The 14,822-nt window shown below is 41.3% G+C and overlaps 2 protein-coding genes across 12 annotated transcripts in view; one reads left to right on the top strand and one right to left on the bottom strand.

Annotated features, from left to right (window-relative positions):
• The window catches only part of apoba (apolipoprotein Ba), a 60,651-nt gene extending 48,493 nt beyond the window's left edge, over positions 1-12,158 (bottom strand). For 4 of the 9 annotated variants that reach the window (XM_086049172.1, XM_086049173.1, XM_086049176.1 and 1 more), the window contains exons 1-2: positions 9,701-9,816; positions 9,329-9,370 (exon numbers count right to left, since the gene is read on the bottom strand). In XM_086049172.1, coding sequence (XP_085905298.1) covers positions 9,329-9,370; positions 9,701-9,752 — 94 coding nt within the window. In that variant the 5' untranslated portion in view covers positions 9,753-9,816. Of the gene's footprint in view, positions 1-40; positions 139-4,312; positions 4,348-4,633; positions 4,659-9,328; positions 9,371-9,700; positions 9,825-11,255 lie in introns of those variants that run through there. The other 5 variants (XM_086049177.1, XM_086049175.1, XM_086049179.1 and 2 more) reach the window with 5 other exon arrangements.
• A 1,926-nt stretch (positions 12,159-14,084) lies between these two features.
• The window catches only part of dglucy (D-glutamate cyclase), an 18,093-nt gene continuing 17,355 nt past the window's right edge, over positions 14,085-14,822 (top strand). Inside the window, exon 1 of one of the 3 annotated variants that reach the window (XM_086049183.1) lies at positions 14,085-14,275. The gene's annotated coding sequence lies outside the window, so the exon portion shown is untranslated. Of the gene's footprint in view, positions 14,276-14,389; positions 14,545-14,822 lie in introns of those variants that run through there. The other 2 variants (XM_086049182.1, XM_086049184.1) reach the window with 2 other exon arrangements.

Below are 14,822 nucleotides of genomic sequence, written 5' to 3'. Positions count from 1 at the left end.
GGCCTTGTTTGTCATTGCAATTGTTTTTGAATTGACTTACCTCTTGTCAAGTCAAGCCTCGTCACCACACCACACCAAACCAGGTCTCGCACGGCAAGCCTCATAACAGCGTCAATCCGAACCTCGTCACCTCACCAAGCCATGCCTCGTCACCACGCCAAGCATCCGGTCAATTGTATTTCATTTCATTTCATTAAAATCCCATAAACTGTCCTCCTGCCTCGCCCTCTCACATTTGTGTCCTCCCTTTCTTTTCATCATACTGAGACGTGATAAAACTAGAGCCATAATTTTGCCACAAAAAGTGTTACTGCAAAGAACCACATTATACATATGGGCGTACAAAAACTGCCCCATCCCGTCCCCTCACTCCCTAGCTCTCTTGCATATTTTGACAAACTCTCCTTTCTTGTCTGTCTTTTTAGCTTATGCCGTGTTCAATCTTCCTAGCAAGTTGAAACAAGTGCTTCATACATTTTGGGAACAACTGCCTGACATTTCAAAGAGAGCAACTTGTGCTTGCAAAGTTCAGTCCCCTTTGGAAAATTCCTGGTTGATGTTTGCATGGAAGGAACTGAAGTACTGCTGAAGCTGTGAAGCCTTGCTCAAAAGATGCCAAACATAGGAGGCAGAATGACCCCTGCATAAACCTCCCAGCATAAACCAGCATATGAGCTCACAAGATATGATAGTTTTGCTGTGTATTTCTGCTGGTATTGCTGTTTTGTTTTTGTTTTATTTTTTTTAGTGGGGGTGTTAACCAACTTGTAAAACGGGTTTATTATAGTTAGGATTGGACTAGTTTTTTGAAAACCGACAAAACTGATTGGTCCAACCTTTTTGGTTCAATCCTAGTTATTCTGTTGGTTTAGTTTTTCAGCACAAAATCCAAAATGGCGGCGTTTATTGTTAGGGCGACGTCTATAGTTACAGCAGCGCGTCATAATATGTGCATAATTTTCTAGCAACGTGGCAGCCAATCATATTGCACTAGGGCGGATCTGCCCGCTGAGGCTGCTTTTTTTTCTGCTATATTTGGATTCGTTAGCATCAGCATCGGAAACGATCGCTACCGAGTCTTTATTTATCCAACGCAAGATCTTGGGGTAATAAAACGGCCGGAATTAAAACTGACTGGAAATCACCAGAGATGGGCATTCCGTCCCAGGGACGGAATGGTAGACTCCCATTTTGTGGACGGACGGACGGAGGACGAGAAGATTTTTAAAAAGGATGGACTTAGCAAGGACGGAAGTGGGTTTGCGTCCGACCCTAACCGGATCAAGCACCAACTGACGTGTTGTGTTAGATTTTAAAAAGCAAGACCACTGTTCTCTTTTGCATTACCATGGAGCCGCCTTTAACTGCCTGCACTTTTATTGTCCTTGCGTTCCCTGCAACAACCCTGTAAGATTGCACAGGCATAGTCTGCCCTCTAGTTGTTCAACACATGCAATACCATGGATAACGCCACATGCAGGACGCCACACAGACGACTGACAGAAACACGCCCTGCCTGTCTTGTGCGTGTAATCCGCAGAGCTGGGCACTTGACCATTTTTTGTCCGTCCGGCCGCGACCCTCCACCCTTGACTTGGATACCCTTCTGGCCGCGACCAACCGCCATATTCATAAACATTGTCGGCCCCCCCCCCCATTCTGCCCTCCGACCAAAAAAAAAAAAAAAAAAAAAAAGCATTCATGATTGACGTCGCCGCGGGAGAAATGCTCTAACGGCAGAAGCTTTTTAAAGATCATTAGCTGGCTAATTTACAATTTGAACCCGCTGTGGACACGCTTCAAATGCGCCAGTAGCCAACGTGCGTGTGCTTACTTGGCTTGCATTGCGAGCCCCGGGCTGGATTTGTCGTATTGTATAATTATTTGGGTCCAACAGTCAGCCAGAAGTTGTAGTCAAGTTACTTATTTATTTTCCCTCACTTGCCCTCCTTCCCGGCCTTCAAAATAAAAGCGTACCAGCAAACCCCTATACACAGCAAGTTTGCTATGTCGTATTTCCGGAAGTAGTGAACGCCAGAAGAAGTTCATGAACTCCACCTTGATGTGCCGGCGTCAGTTGAGTTGAGTCAGCAATATACTGGGGGGGTGGACGGGGTTAATGCCACAATCCCTATAACAGCAGTTGTCGCTCGCGCCGATGCGGGAATAGAAAGAAGCCTAAAAATCAGCCTTTCACCGAGTAGGCTGAGATGAATTTTGGCCACCTCGCGAGCACGCACGAGGGCCGATAGTGGGCCGGACTAAAATACACCTCCGGCCATGCTTAGTTAAGCCATTTTTTAAAAATTTGTCGCCGAAACGTTCCCTCGCCCACGAAAAGGGCATCCGGCCGTGCCGGAGTGTCCGACCGGTCCAGTCCAGGGACGGACTGCCCAGCTCTGGTAATCCGGGATACGGTATGTATTGGAGGGTCACTGGTAATGTAGTGGTAAACGCGCCTGAGTTGTGTGCGGGCAGCGTGGGATAGATTCCCGCTCAGTGGCGGTGTCTGTGTGTGCCCTGCGACTGGCTGGCGACCAGTTCGAGGTGTAGTCTGCCTTCGCCCGTTGATGGCTAGGATAGACTCCAGCACCTCCCCGCGACCTTGTATAGAATAAGCGGTTTGGAAGATGACACGGTATGTATTGGGCGTAAGAAATGGATTGAGAGTAGCGGTGTAATGGTTCACAAAAGTCACGATTTGGTATGTACTTTGGTATGGGGGTGCCAGTTCAGTACGGGTTCGGTACAGCAAAAAAAATGATTAAGACTATTTTTTTTTTTTTTTAATATAGTTAGTTTTAACAGAGAGCAAGTTACAATTCAATTTGCTATAAAACAAAAACATTATAAGTTACAAAAGCATAAAATAGAATAAAAACTTGCGCATTAGGATTGTTCATAAATGATGATCATAATAATAATAATAATAATAATAATAATAATAATAATAGGGCGGCACGGTGGCCGACTGGTTAGCACGTCCGCCTCACAGTTCAGAGGTCGTGGGTTCGATCCCGGCTCCGGCCTCCCTGTGTGGAGTTTGCATGTTCTCCCCGTGCCTGCATGGGTTTTCTCCGGGCACTCCGGTTTCCTCCCACATTCCAAAAGCATGCATGGTAAGTTGATTGGATACTCTAAATTGCCCCTAGGTGTGATTGTGAGTGCGGATGTTTGTCTCTGTGTGCCCTGCGATTGGCTGGCAAGCAGTTCAGGGTGTCCCCCGCCTACTGCCCAAAGACAGCTGGGATAGGCTCCAGCACGCCCCGCGACCCTTGTGAGGAGAAGCGGTACAGATAATGGATGGATGGATAATAATAATAATAATAATAATAATAATAATAATAATAGTAATAATAAAGATTAAACACAGGAAAACTCCCTTTCTTGTATGGATACTCTAGACTGAGGTGTAGCAGATAGTCAAGTAGCACTTGCCAACTTAGCAACTTTGGTAACTTCATTATAAGAGTTAGGCTGCAGAGGACAGCTCATGCTCCACCACGGCTCTTGTGCGATTGTATAAGGCAGGGACCACGGTCTGGGGAATCTGCGCGCGGGATGGAACATTGTAACGGGGCTCCAGCACGTTTAAAAAACGTTTGAAGCCCGGCTCCTCAGTTCGGTAAAGTTAGCAACTGATTGGCAGTTGTCATTTATTTTTTATAGTTCGTTTTCTTGTCGGTGCTTGCTATTTGTTGTATTATCCCTGGGCACACGCGATTGGAGGACGATTATTTCAATGAACAAGGACAGAGGGACCAGGACGGAAGGGTACCCAGGTTGCGGACGGAGGACGGACTGGCAAAAAAGGATAAAGTGCCCATCTCTGAAAATCACTATGTCCTTGACTAAGGCGTTTTGTTTCTCAAGGAAACTCTGTTTAATCCGAGCATAATCAATGCTAGCCTGAAGATAGCTGACCCCCATCATAAAAACAATTTTTAAAAAACGAGAAGCATATAAATATCGACCGACTAACTGTTTTAATTCTTACAGCAACCTGATTTGAGTGCATCGTAAATTCCCCCAAAATTAAAGATGAAAGTCTGCAATTAAAGCACACCTTGTTTGTTTCATTGGAAATCCAGTGTGGTGGTGTTTATAGTCAAAAATACGACAATTGTATGTGTACATATCCTGTGAATGACATGATGACAAAGTTAACATTCATACATGAGCTGCGCTCATTCACACATAATTGTAATTAGGTAGAGTGTAATAATTAGTGTTGTTCCGATACCGATACTGGTATCAGAAAGTATCCCGATACCACATTAAAACACTGGTATCAGTATCTGCGAGTACTTACAAATAACGTGCCGATGCCATACCCCGATGCTGTACTAGTAAAAAACGCTGAATGCAGCGCTTTGTATCTTGCTCCCTGCTGCTTTTTCATGTGTGTGTGTGTGTGTGTGTGAGGGGCGGGGGGTACAGGAGATATAACGTCGGCGATATGTAACTACTTCAACATAGAAACTCCAGCTAGAGCGAATGTTGCAAGAGGCGGGACCAAATACAGGTTCAATACGTTAAACCTAATGCAACATTTGAGAACGAAACATGTGAACGAGCACCAAGAGTTTGCGGCGGCAGCGAGCATTAACAAGGGGAATTGATCGCAACAAACCTTGCTCAATTTACATTGAATGCAGCGCCTTGTATCTTGCTCATTCACGACACTGGTGTGTGGTGACTGTTCAGGATTAGCCGTCGCTATTGGCCCAGAGCGGACGCTCTAAACCAATGATGGGGCTGCTTTTTCATGTCGAGAGAAAAAAAAAACAGTGAGGTACAGGAGAAATAATGTCGGCGGCGATATGGAACTACTGTACTTCAACATAGAACAGCTAAGTGCAAAATTAGCGGTGCGAAAGCTGCAAGAGGTAGAACTAAAGTGGCCAGGTTCAATACATCAAACCTGATAAAACATTTGAGGATGAAACATTTGAACAAGCACCAAGAGCTTGCGGCAGCGAGCATGAACAAGGGGAATGGACCGCAACAACAAACCCTGCTCGATTTTGGATTTTGGAGTTGATCTTGTTGGATTTTTCTACTGCTTGTTTTTGGTTTTGAAAGTGGATTTGGGAGCGGAAGTTGTGGCGATGGGTCACTAATACTCAAAACAATCTTTTATAATAATGTCCTATAGCTTTTGTAATTAATCGGACACAATCTCTCTCAAAAATGCCCCGTGTATATTATTTATTATTTTTTCCTGTTTCACAAAGGTTTTTAAGTCTGACCAAGCCATGATAGCAATGGTTTTACATCCAAGTAAGTATGCAGTTCTTTAGAATTACAGGAAAAAAATGCTCATATATATCTTTTTTTTTCTTTTTCCCAAAAGTCTGGTACAGTATCGGCATCGGCCAATACCGCACGGCTGGGTATTGGAATCGGTATCGGGGCCAAAAAATGGCATCGGAACAACACTAGTAATAATACACGTAATCACTGCTCTATCCATATTAGATGTGAATTGTGACCTTAGTCAATGTGCATCATATAAGACTTCATTAATAATTTGATCTTTTACTAAAGAGATTAATTATAATATCACATATTTAATAATTTGAGTTTTTATTAAGGAGAGTAATTATAAGATCAGTGTTTTCCAATCTGTGGAGCCAAGGCACGTATTTTGCATAAGAAAAAACTCATAAAAAATAACAAAAGTTATGCACACTAAAATAAAGATCTTGTCTCACTTTAGTACTTACTCAATGTGAAATTTAGGCTTGTATAGTTTAACACAAAGCTGATTTATTTGCCGGAATGGCAACTGATGGATACATGGGTTGGTTGTACCTTTTGCCATTCAAGTGAAGGGAAGTTGTTATATCTGCCATTATATGCCACTGGCGTAGAGAGAAAAACAATAATTCAAATGATAATAATAGTAATTAAAAATAAGGCTCTGAGTATACACTTTCACGTTTAACTGAAAACCATGAGCGCAAAAACCAGAACAAAACCAAACCGTGAATTTTCCACACCTAATTGTAGTTCATTTCTAGACCTCTAACCAAAGTAGAAAAAATAGCTAAGTTAGCTATACATGTAGCTTGCATCTTCCATGTATGACACGTATGCTGACATTAATTCTGGATCTTATGGCCTGCAAGTGTACACGGAGCTGTACGCTTCCAGAAGTCTTCCTGCCTTGCCAACAACTGAAGTGCACAGAAATGTGCAAACCGTAAACCTGCACCAACCAGAGGGAAGAGAAAGAGGATGTTGAAGATGCCGTGACCATGGATGACTATGATCTATACTATAATCTAGACCACGGGTGGGCAATTCCGGTCCAAAGTCTTACTAAGGCTATTGCTTTGGTATCAATGTATTATTTGGTAAGCTTTATTTTGAAGTTAGCCTTTGCGCAGGTGGTGTTTTAAAGAACTGTTGTTCCATTAATTCCATCTGCATTTTACAAATTATTTTTTACTCCGACGATATTACGGGACAAAGTGTGTCCCTTTACAACTCAATACGGGACGAGTAGTTACGTTCCTAAATACGGGACGATTCCGTCTTTCAAGGGATGGTTGGCAACCCTAGTGGTATATGAAATAAACAGCAAAATCCACTCGTTTAAGCCATCTCAGGGCATGACCATTTTGTCTTTTACTGTCGACTGAAAATGACGTCACAGTTGCTCAGGGCTCAGGAAACAACCATTCACGACTCACCTTTTTTTCTGAAGCTGAGCCATGATTGGGTGTTGCCTGAGCCCTGAGCAAATGTGATGTCATTTTCAGTTGACGGCAAGTGACAAAATGGCCGCCCCCTGAGATACGAAACGGTTGGATTTTATGACTTAACTCATATTCCACAAACACAATATCAATCAGAATGCCGTGTTTAGACTAGTGAGACTGCATAGAACAGATTATTGTAAATATTTTTTTTAGGTTGATTTCTCCACCAAATTGAATATGCACTAGCGCCAAGAGTCCAATTTCTTGAATGGAGTGATTAAATGAATGTGCTGATAACCAGAGGTGGGCATTTTACAAAATGTTGCCGTTCCGTCATTCATCAGCAGCGTTGTCTGTCAGTTAGTCCGTCAATCGGTTTGTCAAGCTCCCAAACCCAAGATTAGACCCTAGATTTTGTCACCCTGAGTGGTACCAAGTTCTGGTTTGGTCCATAGACTAAACTTGGGCAAGGTTAGACAAGGACATTTAGCAACCACTCAGGGACGACTGGTACGAGACATGTTCGGCTTAAAGAGACAGTGGGATGGCCATGTTTTCACTAACAAGTTCATTTTATATATTTTTTGATCAGGAAAATGAAAAGAATTGTCATTTTCTATTTTATCAATAAATTTGGGAGAAATTAGGAAATAAGTGACTCCATGAATAACGCCTCTTGTTAATGAGGAGAATGGCCGCGCCCCCTACCGTTCTATCCTTGGTCGACCGTAGTCACGGGAGGAACCGATTACAAACTCTCCATTGGAAATCATTGTACTTTCATTGCTTATAATGTCCAAAAACTGCGATCAATTGGCACCAAAATTTATATGGACATCGCTACTAATGCCCACTTCAACATATCAGTTACATAGATTTATGGTGGGACGAGCGCACACTGCTTCTTTGCTTAAAAAAAAACAAAAACAAAAAAAAACGCTTCTTTGCTGATCACGGTTAGGACGAGCGAGGCATTTGCAATTTGGTGGCTATCTGTTGCCGTTTTAGACTACAGAATTGACAAAGCGAGCAATATTACCACGCTTGGGCTCCCACCCGTGACGTAAACAGCTGAGACCGAAAACATAACATAAGCCACGCCCCAAAAGAGGAAGGGGCAATTTGACGTAAACCTAATCATGAAAAAGCGCTTAAATCACTACAGAGTCTTTTGAGGTGGGCATTTTAGTACTGATGTCATGTTTACATGCAAACCTATTATATAAGTGCCAATGTTAAGGTCATCCAAGTGTCCCTTTAAGAGTACTGCTGGCTAAAGCTACTGTTGTCATGTTTGGTCTGTGTTGGTTTGGTTTTTTGGGGGTTTCATGTTTTTCTCAGTGTTTCTGTGTCTGTCTCATCAGTGATTATTGTGTCCACCTGTGTGCATTCCACTCCCTCGTGTTAGCCAATCAGCTCCCTCCTACCTTGTGTGTCTTGTCAAGGTGTTTCTCATTGTCTCATCAGTATGCTTGTATTTAAGTTCCTATTTTTTGTTCAATCCTTGTCGGGTCATTGTTGTTGATGTCAATGTTGATGCTGTCAGTCTTTCTGTGCCTTTGTGAAGCGTCATTGGTAAGATGATTTGTTTCGTTCACATCAAGTTTAACTTCCCGGCTCACGCCGAGTCCTGCTTTCCTGCTCATGTCGATCTTCGCTACCCCTGTCAAGTCCTGCCATGCTACCCCGGTCACGTCCTGCCTCACTACTCTGGTCGAGTCCTGCCACGCTTTTACAGTCACGTCCAGCCCTGCGTCTCCAGTCATGTCCTCTGTCACATGTCATTAAAATCACCAGCACCTACCCCCTGTCTCATTGTCCTGCATTTGGGTCCACCTCGCCACTTCATCCATCGTGACAACTGTATATAAACTGTTTTTCAGTAAACAAATGGACTTCCCACTCTCACAGCCATTTATGTTCCACAACAGTAATAATAACAGCAATAATAACAACTGTACTGCACACAAAACAATACTTGCTGGGCCAATGAAAAAACAAAACAAAAAAAAACTCCCAAACAATTTGGCCCGTGACTTGTCAACCTTGACTTAATTTGATCCTCAGAGAGATCTAATTGGGGAACCCTGTTCTACAGTAGATTCAGTTGTCCATGTTATCACTAAGTTTACTACAACGTCAACAATGTCAACAAACTTCTGCTGCTATTTGCACCTCTGGAAAATAGGTCAGATGCTTATTACTAGTTTAGCAGACCTATCAGTGATCCGTTTGGGATGTTTTACCACAAGTGACCTGTACGCGAGCACATTCACATCTATGTCTAAATGTGTAGAATAACCACAATTAAAATAACGTCAGCCTTTTAAAATAATGACCTATGTCATGTTTTGACATTTATTTTTTTGCCTTAAACATCTCTTCAGGATGCTGGCCACCTCTGCTAAAATCTGCTGCAGCCTTAGTTAAACAGATCATGTATAAGATAATCAGAATGTGGTTCAGTTGTTGGTGTTTTCTGAAAAAGATGCCATGGGCCATTATTTTAAGAGGGTGGTGATAACGTAATTTACAATGTGGTATTAGATAATTTAAAGAATAGTGAGTTATAGTAGAATATGAAACATACAGTACTGTGTACGTAAAGATCAACTTACATAAACAGGTTGATGGATTCTCATTACTGTCATTGTCTTGCTCTGGGAAGCAGGGAAAACATTATCTGCTGATGTATAGTAGGCTAGGTTAAATATTTCACGCAGTATAAATTGATAAGAGATTGAAAATACAAGACCATCTTAAAAGTAACAAGAAAATATTGTAAAGCACAAAGGAGGTGATGACTTATTGCTACTAGTTAGTTACTATGGTCTGCTATTAATGTGCATCATTATGGTACTGATTCCTTTTTAAAGTTTTAATTCAATAGGCATGTGAGAAAAATCTTTTGGCAGATGCTGTCTAATTGCAAAATCTCAGTGAACAGTCGCACCGTTATGCTTTTGTTAATTGAAAATTGGATTACTTACGAGCCAGTGAGTAACTGCTCAGTAGCATGAGCAGATAAAGCTTGTATCCCATTGTGGGGTGAAAGAATCACTTTTTCTGTACTCCTAGTTACCTCAGTCTTGATTTTTTTTCACCCACATTTCCATGTTGAGCTTTTATGAAGTTCAGTACAATCAATACACAAACAAAGTCTGGGAGGAGAGTGCAAAGTTCAAACTTTGAGTGTGTTGCCACTTGCTAGTCTAAATCATTTTTCCTTGGTGCCACACTTATGTGTTACTGTGACAAGTATTTTACATAAGCATGATTACTGCTGTGTTATGACTTATAATACTTTCAAACTGTATTTCAATACAGTTACTAGTTACCTGTATAAAAAATGTACCATACTATTAAAGCAATGTAAATATGGAAATGTATTCGTTTTAATTACATTTTGATTACTCCAATACAAAATATTCTAATGTTATATATATATATATATATATATATATATATATATATATATATATATATATATATATATATATATATATATACGGTATATACATATATATATATATATATATATATACGGTATATACATATATATATATATATATATACGGTATATATATATATATATATATATATATATACGGTATATATATATATATATATATATATATATATATATATATATATACGGTATATATATATATATATATATATATATATACGGTATATATATATATATATATATATATATATATATATATATATATATATATATATACGGTATATACATATATATATATATATATATATATATATACGGTATATATATATATATATATATATATATATATATACGGTATATACATATATATATATATATATATATGTATATATATATATATATATATATATATACGGTATATACATATATATATATATATATATATATATATATATACACGGTATATACGAGTGCCCCAGGTAACCACCTGGTTACATGTGGAAAATAAATTGTTTCCAAGTTGTTTTCAGTCCCTGCAATTGTGCCCTCCAAATGCCCAGAACCTTGACACCATGTCTAGTCACTAGGGATGGGAATGATAATCGTTTTTTCGATGCATCGTTTGTCTTATTAAAAGGATTCAGAATTGATTCATAGGTATTAATCGATATTTAAAGTAAATACAAACGTACATAAATAGCGCTTACGTGCATTTGTACGTCAGACGTCTCTGCTGAGACTGAGCTAATACGTGACATGATGGCGGAACAAGCTAAACTCATACGCGCGGCACCATCCTTGTTAACTCACTCACTGCCAGACATTTTCAGACCCTCTATTACCCTGATGTTTGAATAAAATTGAAAAAAATATAAATAAATTCTTGGGGTTGAATGGCTGGACTGTGAAAAGACAAGTACATTTGTCAATGGCAGTGAATGAGTTAAAAGCATCAGTTTGGAGACATTTCAGTTTTCATGACACTGAGGCAGACGGCAAGCGGACACTAGACAAGAGTTACACCATGTGTACGAAGTGTGAGACAACTAAAATATTTCGGGAACATGAGGAATCACCTTGCACGCTACCATCCAGAGTTGAGTGCTGCACAATCCAGTGGACCCGTCTGAGATGCTGAACAGACTCTTCCAGGTGTTCTGGCAACCCTTCCACCAAACTCCGAAAGAGCAAGGACAATTACCAAATCCATTGCAGAGTACATTTCATCAGATTTGCATACCCAACCCATACTCTGTTGTGGAAGGAAGGGGGTTTCACGGCAAGGGGGTTTCACGGCATGATGCAGACACTGGAACCACGGCATAAAATTCCCTTGCGCTATTTTTTCTCTTAGACAGCAGTACCAAAATTGTACCAAAGCACCAAAACAGCAGTAGTACAGTCTCTGAAAAAAGCAGATAAGATTGCACTGACGTCCGATGCCTGGACATCTGTTGCTTCAGATGCGTTATGCGTTACCGTGACAGCACATTTCATTGCGGGGGATTGCCAACTGGCGTTTCATGTGCTGCAAACAAGGGCTGTCTATGAGAGTCACACGGGCGCTAATATAGCTGAATTGCTGCAGAGAAAGTTCCCCACGAAAGACCTGGTGTTAGTGACCGATAACGCATCAAACATGGTTGTGGCTGCTCAGCTGGGGGGGGTTTGTGCACGTACGATGCTACGCTCACATCTTAAATCTTGCTACTCAGCGAGCGCTTCACTTACCATCAGTTGCCAGACTACTTGGGAAGATCAGACGCATTACTACATTTTCCACCGCGGCTCAATTGCAAAGCACCAGTTTGAAGAGAAGCCAAAGATGTTGGGCCTGCCTCACCACATGCTAAAAACAGACGACATTATCAGGTGGAACAGTGCCCTCGACATGATGGACAGGTTTTTGGAGCAACGACCTGCAGTCTCTGCAGCTTTACTTTCTCAGCAGAGGTGAGGCAGACCTGTGTACTCTGAGTGAGATAGACATCTCGAATGCTGAGGATCTTGTGGAGGCACTTAAGCTACAAACCTCATGTCTGCAGAGGGCACCCCAACTGTGTCCCTGATTGCACCCCTGCACGATCAACTTATAGAGGACACTAAAGTGACAGCAGGTGATTCATATTTGACCGGAGAAATCAAGCAGGCTGTCAATACAGAATTTAATAAACGATACAAAAGTGACCAGGAGAAAATATACTTCAGCTGGCCTCTGCAATGGATCCTTGCTTTAAGGCCTTGGCTAATCGTATATTCCCCCCCACTGCGTTGGAATACACATTAAAAAACGCATCCACACGAAACCGCGTAAGTGCGTTTTCAAACACATGCCAAGCCTCTGGGTGGCACTAGTTAGCCAAATATTGTCCATTCAGAGGGAACTTCCGTCCTTTGACGTCACTTTTACGAAACCAAAAACACGGCATCAAACTCGTTCGGGAGAACCGACAAGTGGTCAGAATTGCTTTTAAACCTTTCAACGAGAAGCAGTGGTTGGTTGCGAACAAATAAGGAAGCAAAAAGCGCATCGAGAATGGCTATAACCAATGCAGCGCCGCAAGATTCTATGTTACTCGCATGAAAACACAAGTCGCGCAATGACGTCAAAGCATTGTTGTCGCACGGTGACGACCTACATCTCCGGGTGTGACCGTCCACAGCAAAACGTTAATTAGGGGATATCCGCAAATCTCCACTGCAGCCGGAGTTTTGCGTTTTCACTGAACTCCGGGGACGTGTGGATGATAGGGCTAACCGCAAGCTTATATCCGGCATTTTGAAAAACCCCGGCTACGTGTAGACAGGGCTTGAGAGACTCCCCTTCCTGAACGTGGAGGATAGAATGGAAATATTCAAGAGTGACAGCTGAAGCTGCTGCTTTAGAGGCGTGGCGATTGGAATGTTTGTTAATTTTACCATATGATGGGTAAAGTTTATTCATGTTTTGGGGCAATCAAAAATATGGACCCGACAACGCCACCTTGGGAATTTCATCCAAGGAAAGTCAAACTAACTCATAAAAGGCATTCAGGTTCGTTTTACAGAGAGAGAGAGAGCATGTGGCGTAGGTCAAATAAATATACAATCGTTTTTATTTATATAGAATCTATAAGTTAAAAATGAAATTGTAATCAAAACATACACCCAGCAGGGCTGGAGCTAGGGTTGCCAACTGTCCCGTATTAGCCGGGACGTCCCGTATTTTGGGCTAATTTGGTTTGAGAAAGTTGGCAACCCTAGCTGGAGCTTACCGGTGGCGTACAATGGGGCGCGGAAGAAGTAGAATTCCGCGAAGCAAGAAACACACACCACCTGCCATCAGTGATTTGACAAGACACAACCAAGTCCACACAACACAGCAAAAAGAGTCCGGAGTCTGGGCCAAAGTACTACACCAAAGTAAGGACCAATATCAATCAGTTAAAAGGCACTAATTGCAAATAACCCTTTTAAAACAAGGGTTTAAAAACAACACACAAGAACAAGGCGCTGACATCGAGTGTGCTCAGGATGGTGCCTAGCGAGCACCGGATGAGTCACGCAGTATGGCGGAGGTAGCAGCCGCCACCTCCCAAAATCTGTACACATTAACCATGTGTTTGCACACATTGCAGATTTTTTTGACTTCAGTTACACATTTGTAGATTCTCCATACGCATTTGTGACTTCAGTTACGCATTTGTAGATTCTCAATACGCATTTGTGACTGTGGTTATGGATACGGATTCTTTATACATATTTGTGAATTGAAATACGCATTTGTAAATGGTTTTGCTACAATAATGACCCATAGAGCTTACTTTCTCCTGACCTTTGCGATCTCCTGTACGGTAGATGACGGTATGCGCCAAGGAGCTATAATCCGCCAAAAACTTAAACGAAGAAGAAGAACGTCACGCCCCTCTAAGACATGCATCTCTACGGTGACGCTAAACTAGGAAGGGGCAAAAATGTCAGTGCAAATTCTACTGTGTGGACGGAAAGAAAGACGAAAATAAAGATGCCGGCACATTGTGCTGCACACGGTTGATCTTGGATCTCAACGCCGTACATTTCGGACAAGGGAACTGGGAATAACAAATAACAGGCAAACGTAATGTTGGGTTTTATTTATTTATTTATTTATTTATTTATTTTAATGTTATGTATTGGTAATGCACGTTTTGACAGTGTCAATTATATAAACTTTATGGTAATCTGTTTAGAAATTAGCAAGTGACGGTTTAAATTCAATTTCAACGCACTCATTTTCATTGCTCCGTTGTCCTTACCATCATGGCCGCTACTAGGCATGTTGGTTCGCTACAGCGCGCTGACGTATCTTGTCTTCCTCTTGTCCTCGACTGCTCGTTGTCATCTCAGGTAGGAGCACAAACATATAAACAGAAGATTGCAAATAAGGTTATTTAGCCGGCGAAGGTTACTAAAAAACGTTGCGAATTACCTTTGTATGCAAGTGAGTGTTCGGGACGAACAACAAACAATTCCAGGGCATGTGTTAAGTTTAATATCAAATGGTTAACATAACATATGTTATGAGTGCAATGATCACATTCACTAAAAGTGCAATATTTGCTGTTGAGATAAACTTGCTACCCTTGCACGCTCATACGATCGAATAAAATTCCTGTATCAAAAGT

This window comes from Filicampus tigris, chromosome 13 (assembly GCF_054856515.1).
Source record: "Filicampus tigris isolate MCC_2025a chromosome 13, RoL_Ftig_1.0, whole genome shotgun sequence".
Taxonomy (NCBI): Eukaryota; Metazoa; Chordata; class Actinopteri; order Syngnathiformes; family Syngnathidae; genus Filicampus; species Filicampus tigris.
Note: the sequence above shows the minus strand (reverse complement) of the source record. Positions and strands in the feature narration are given on the sequence as shown.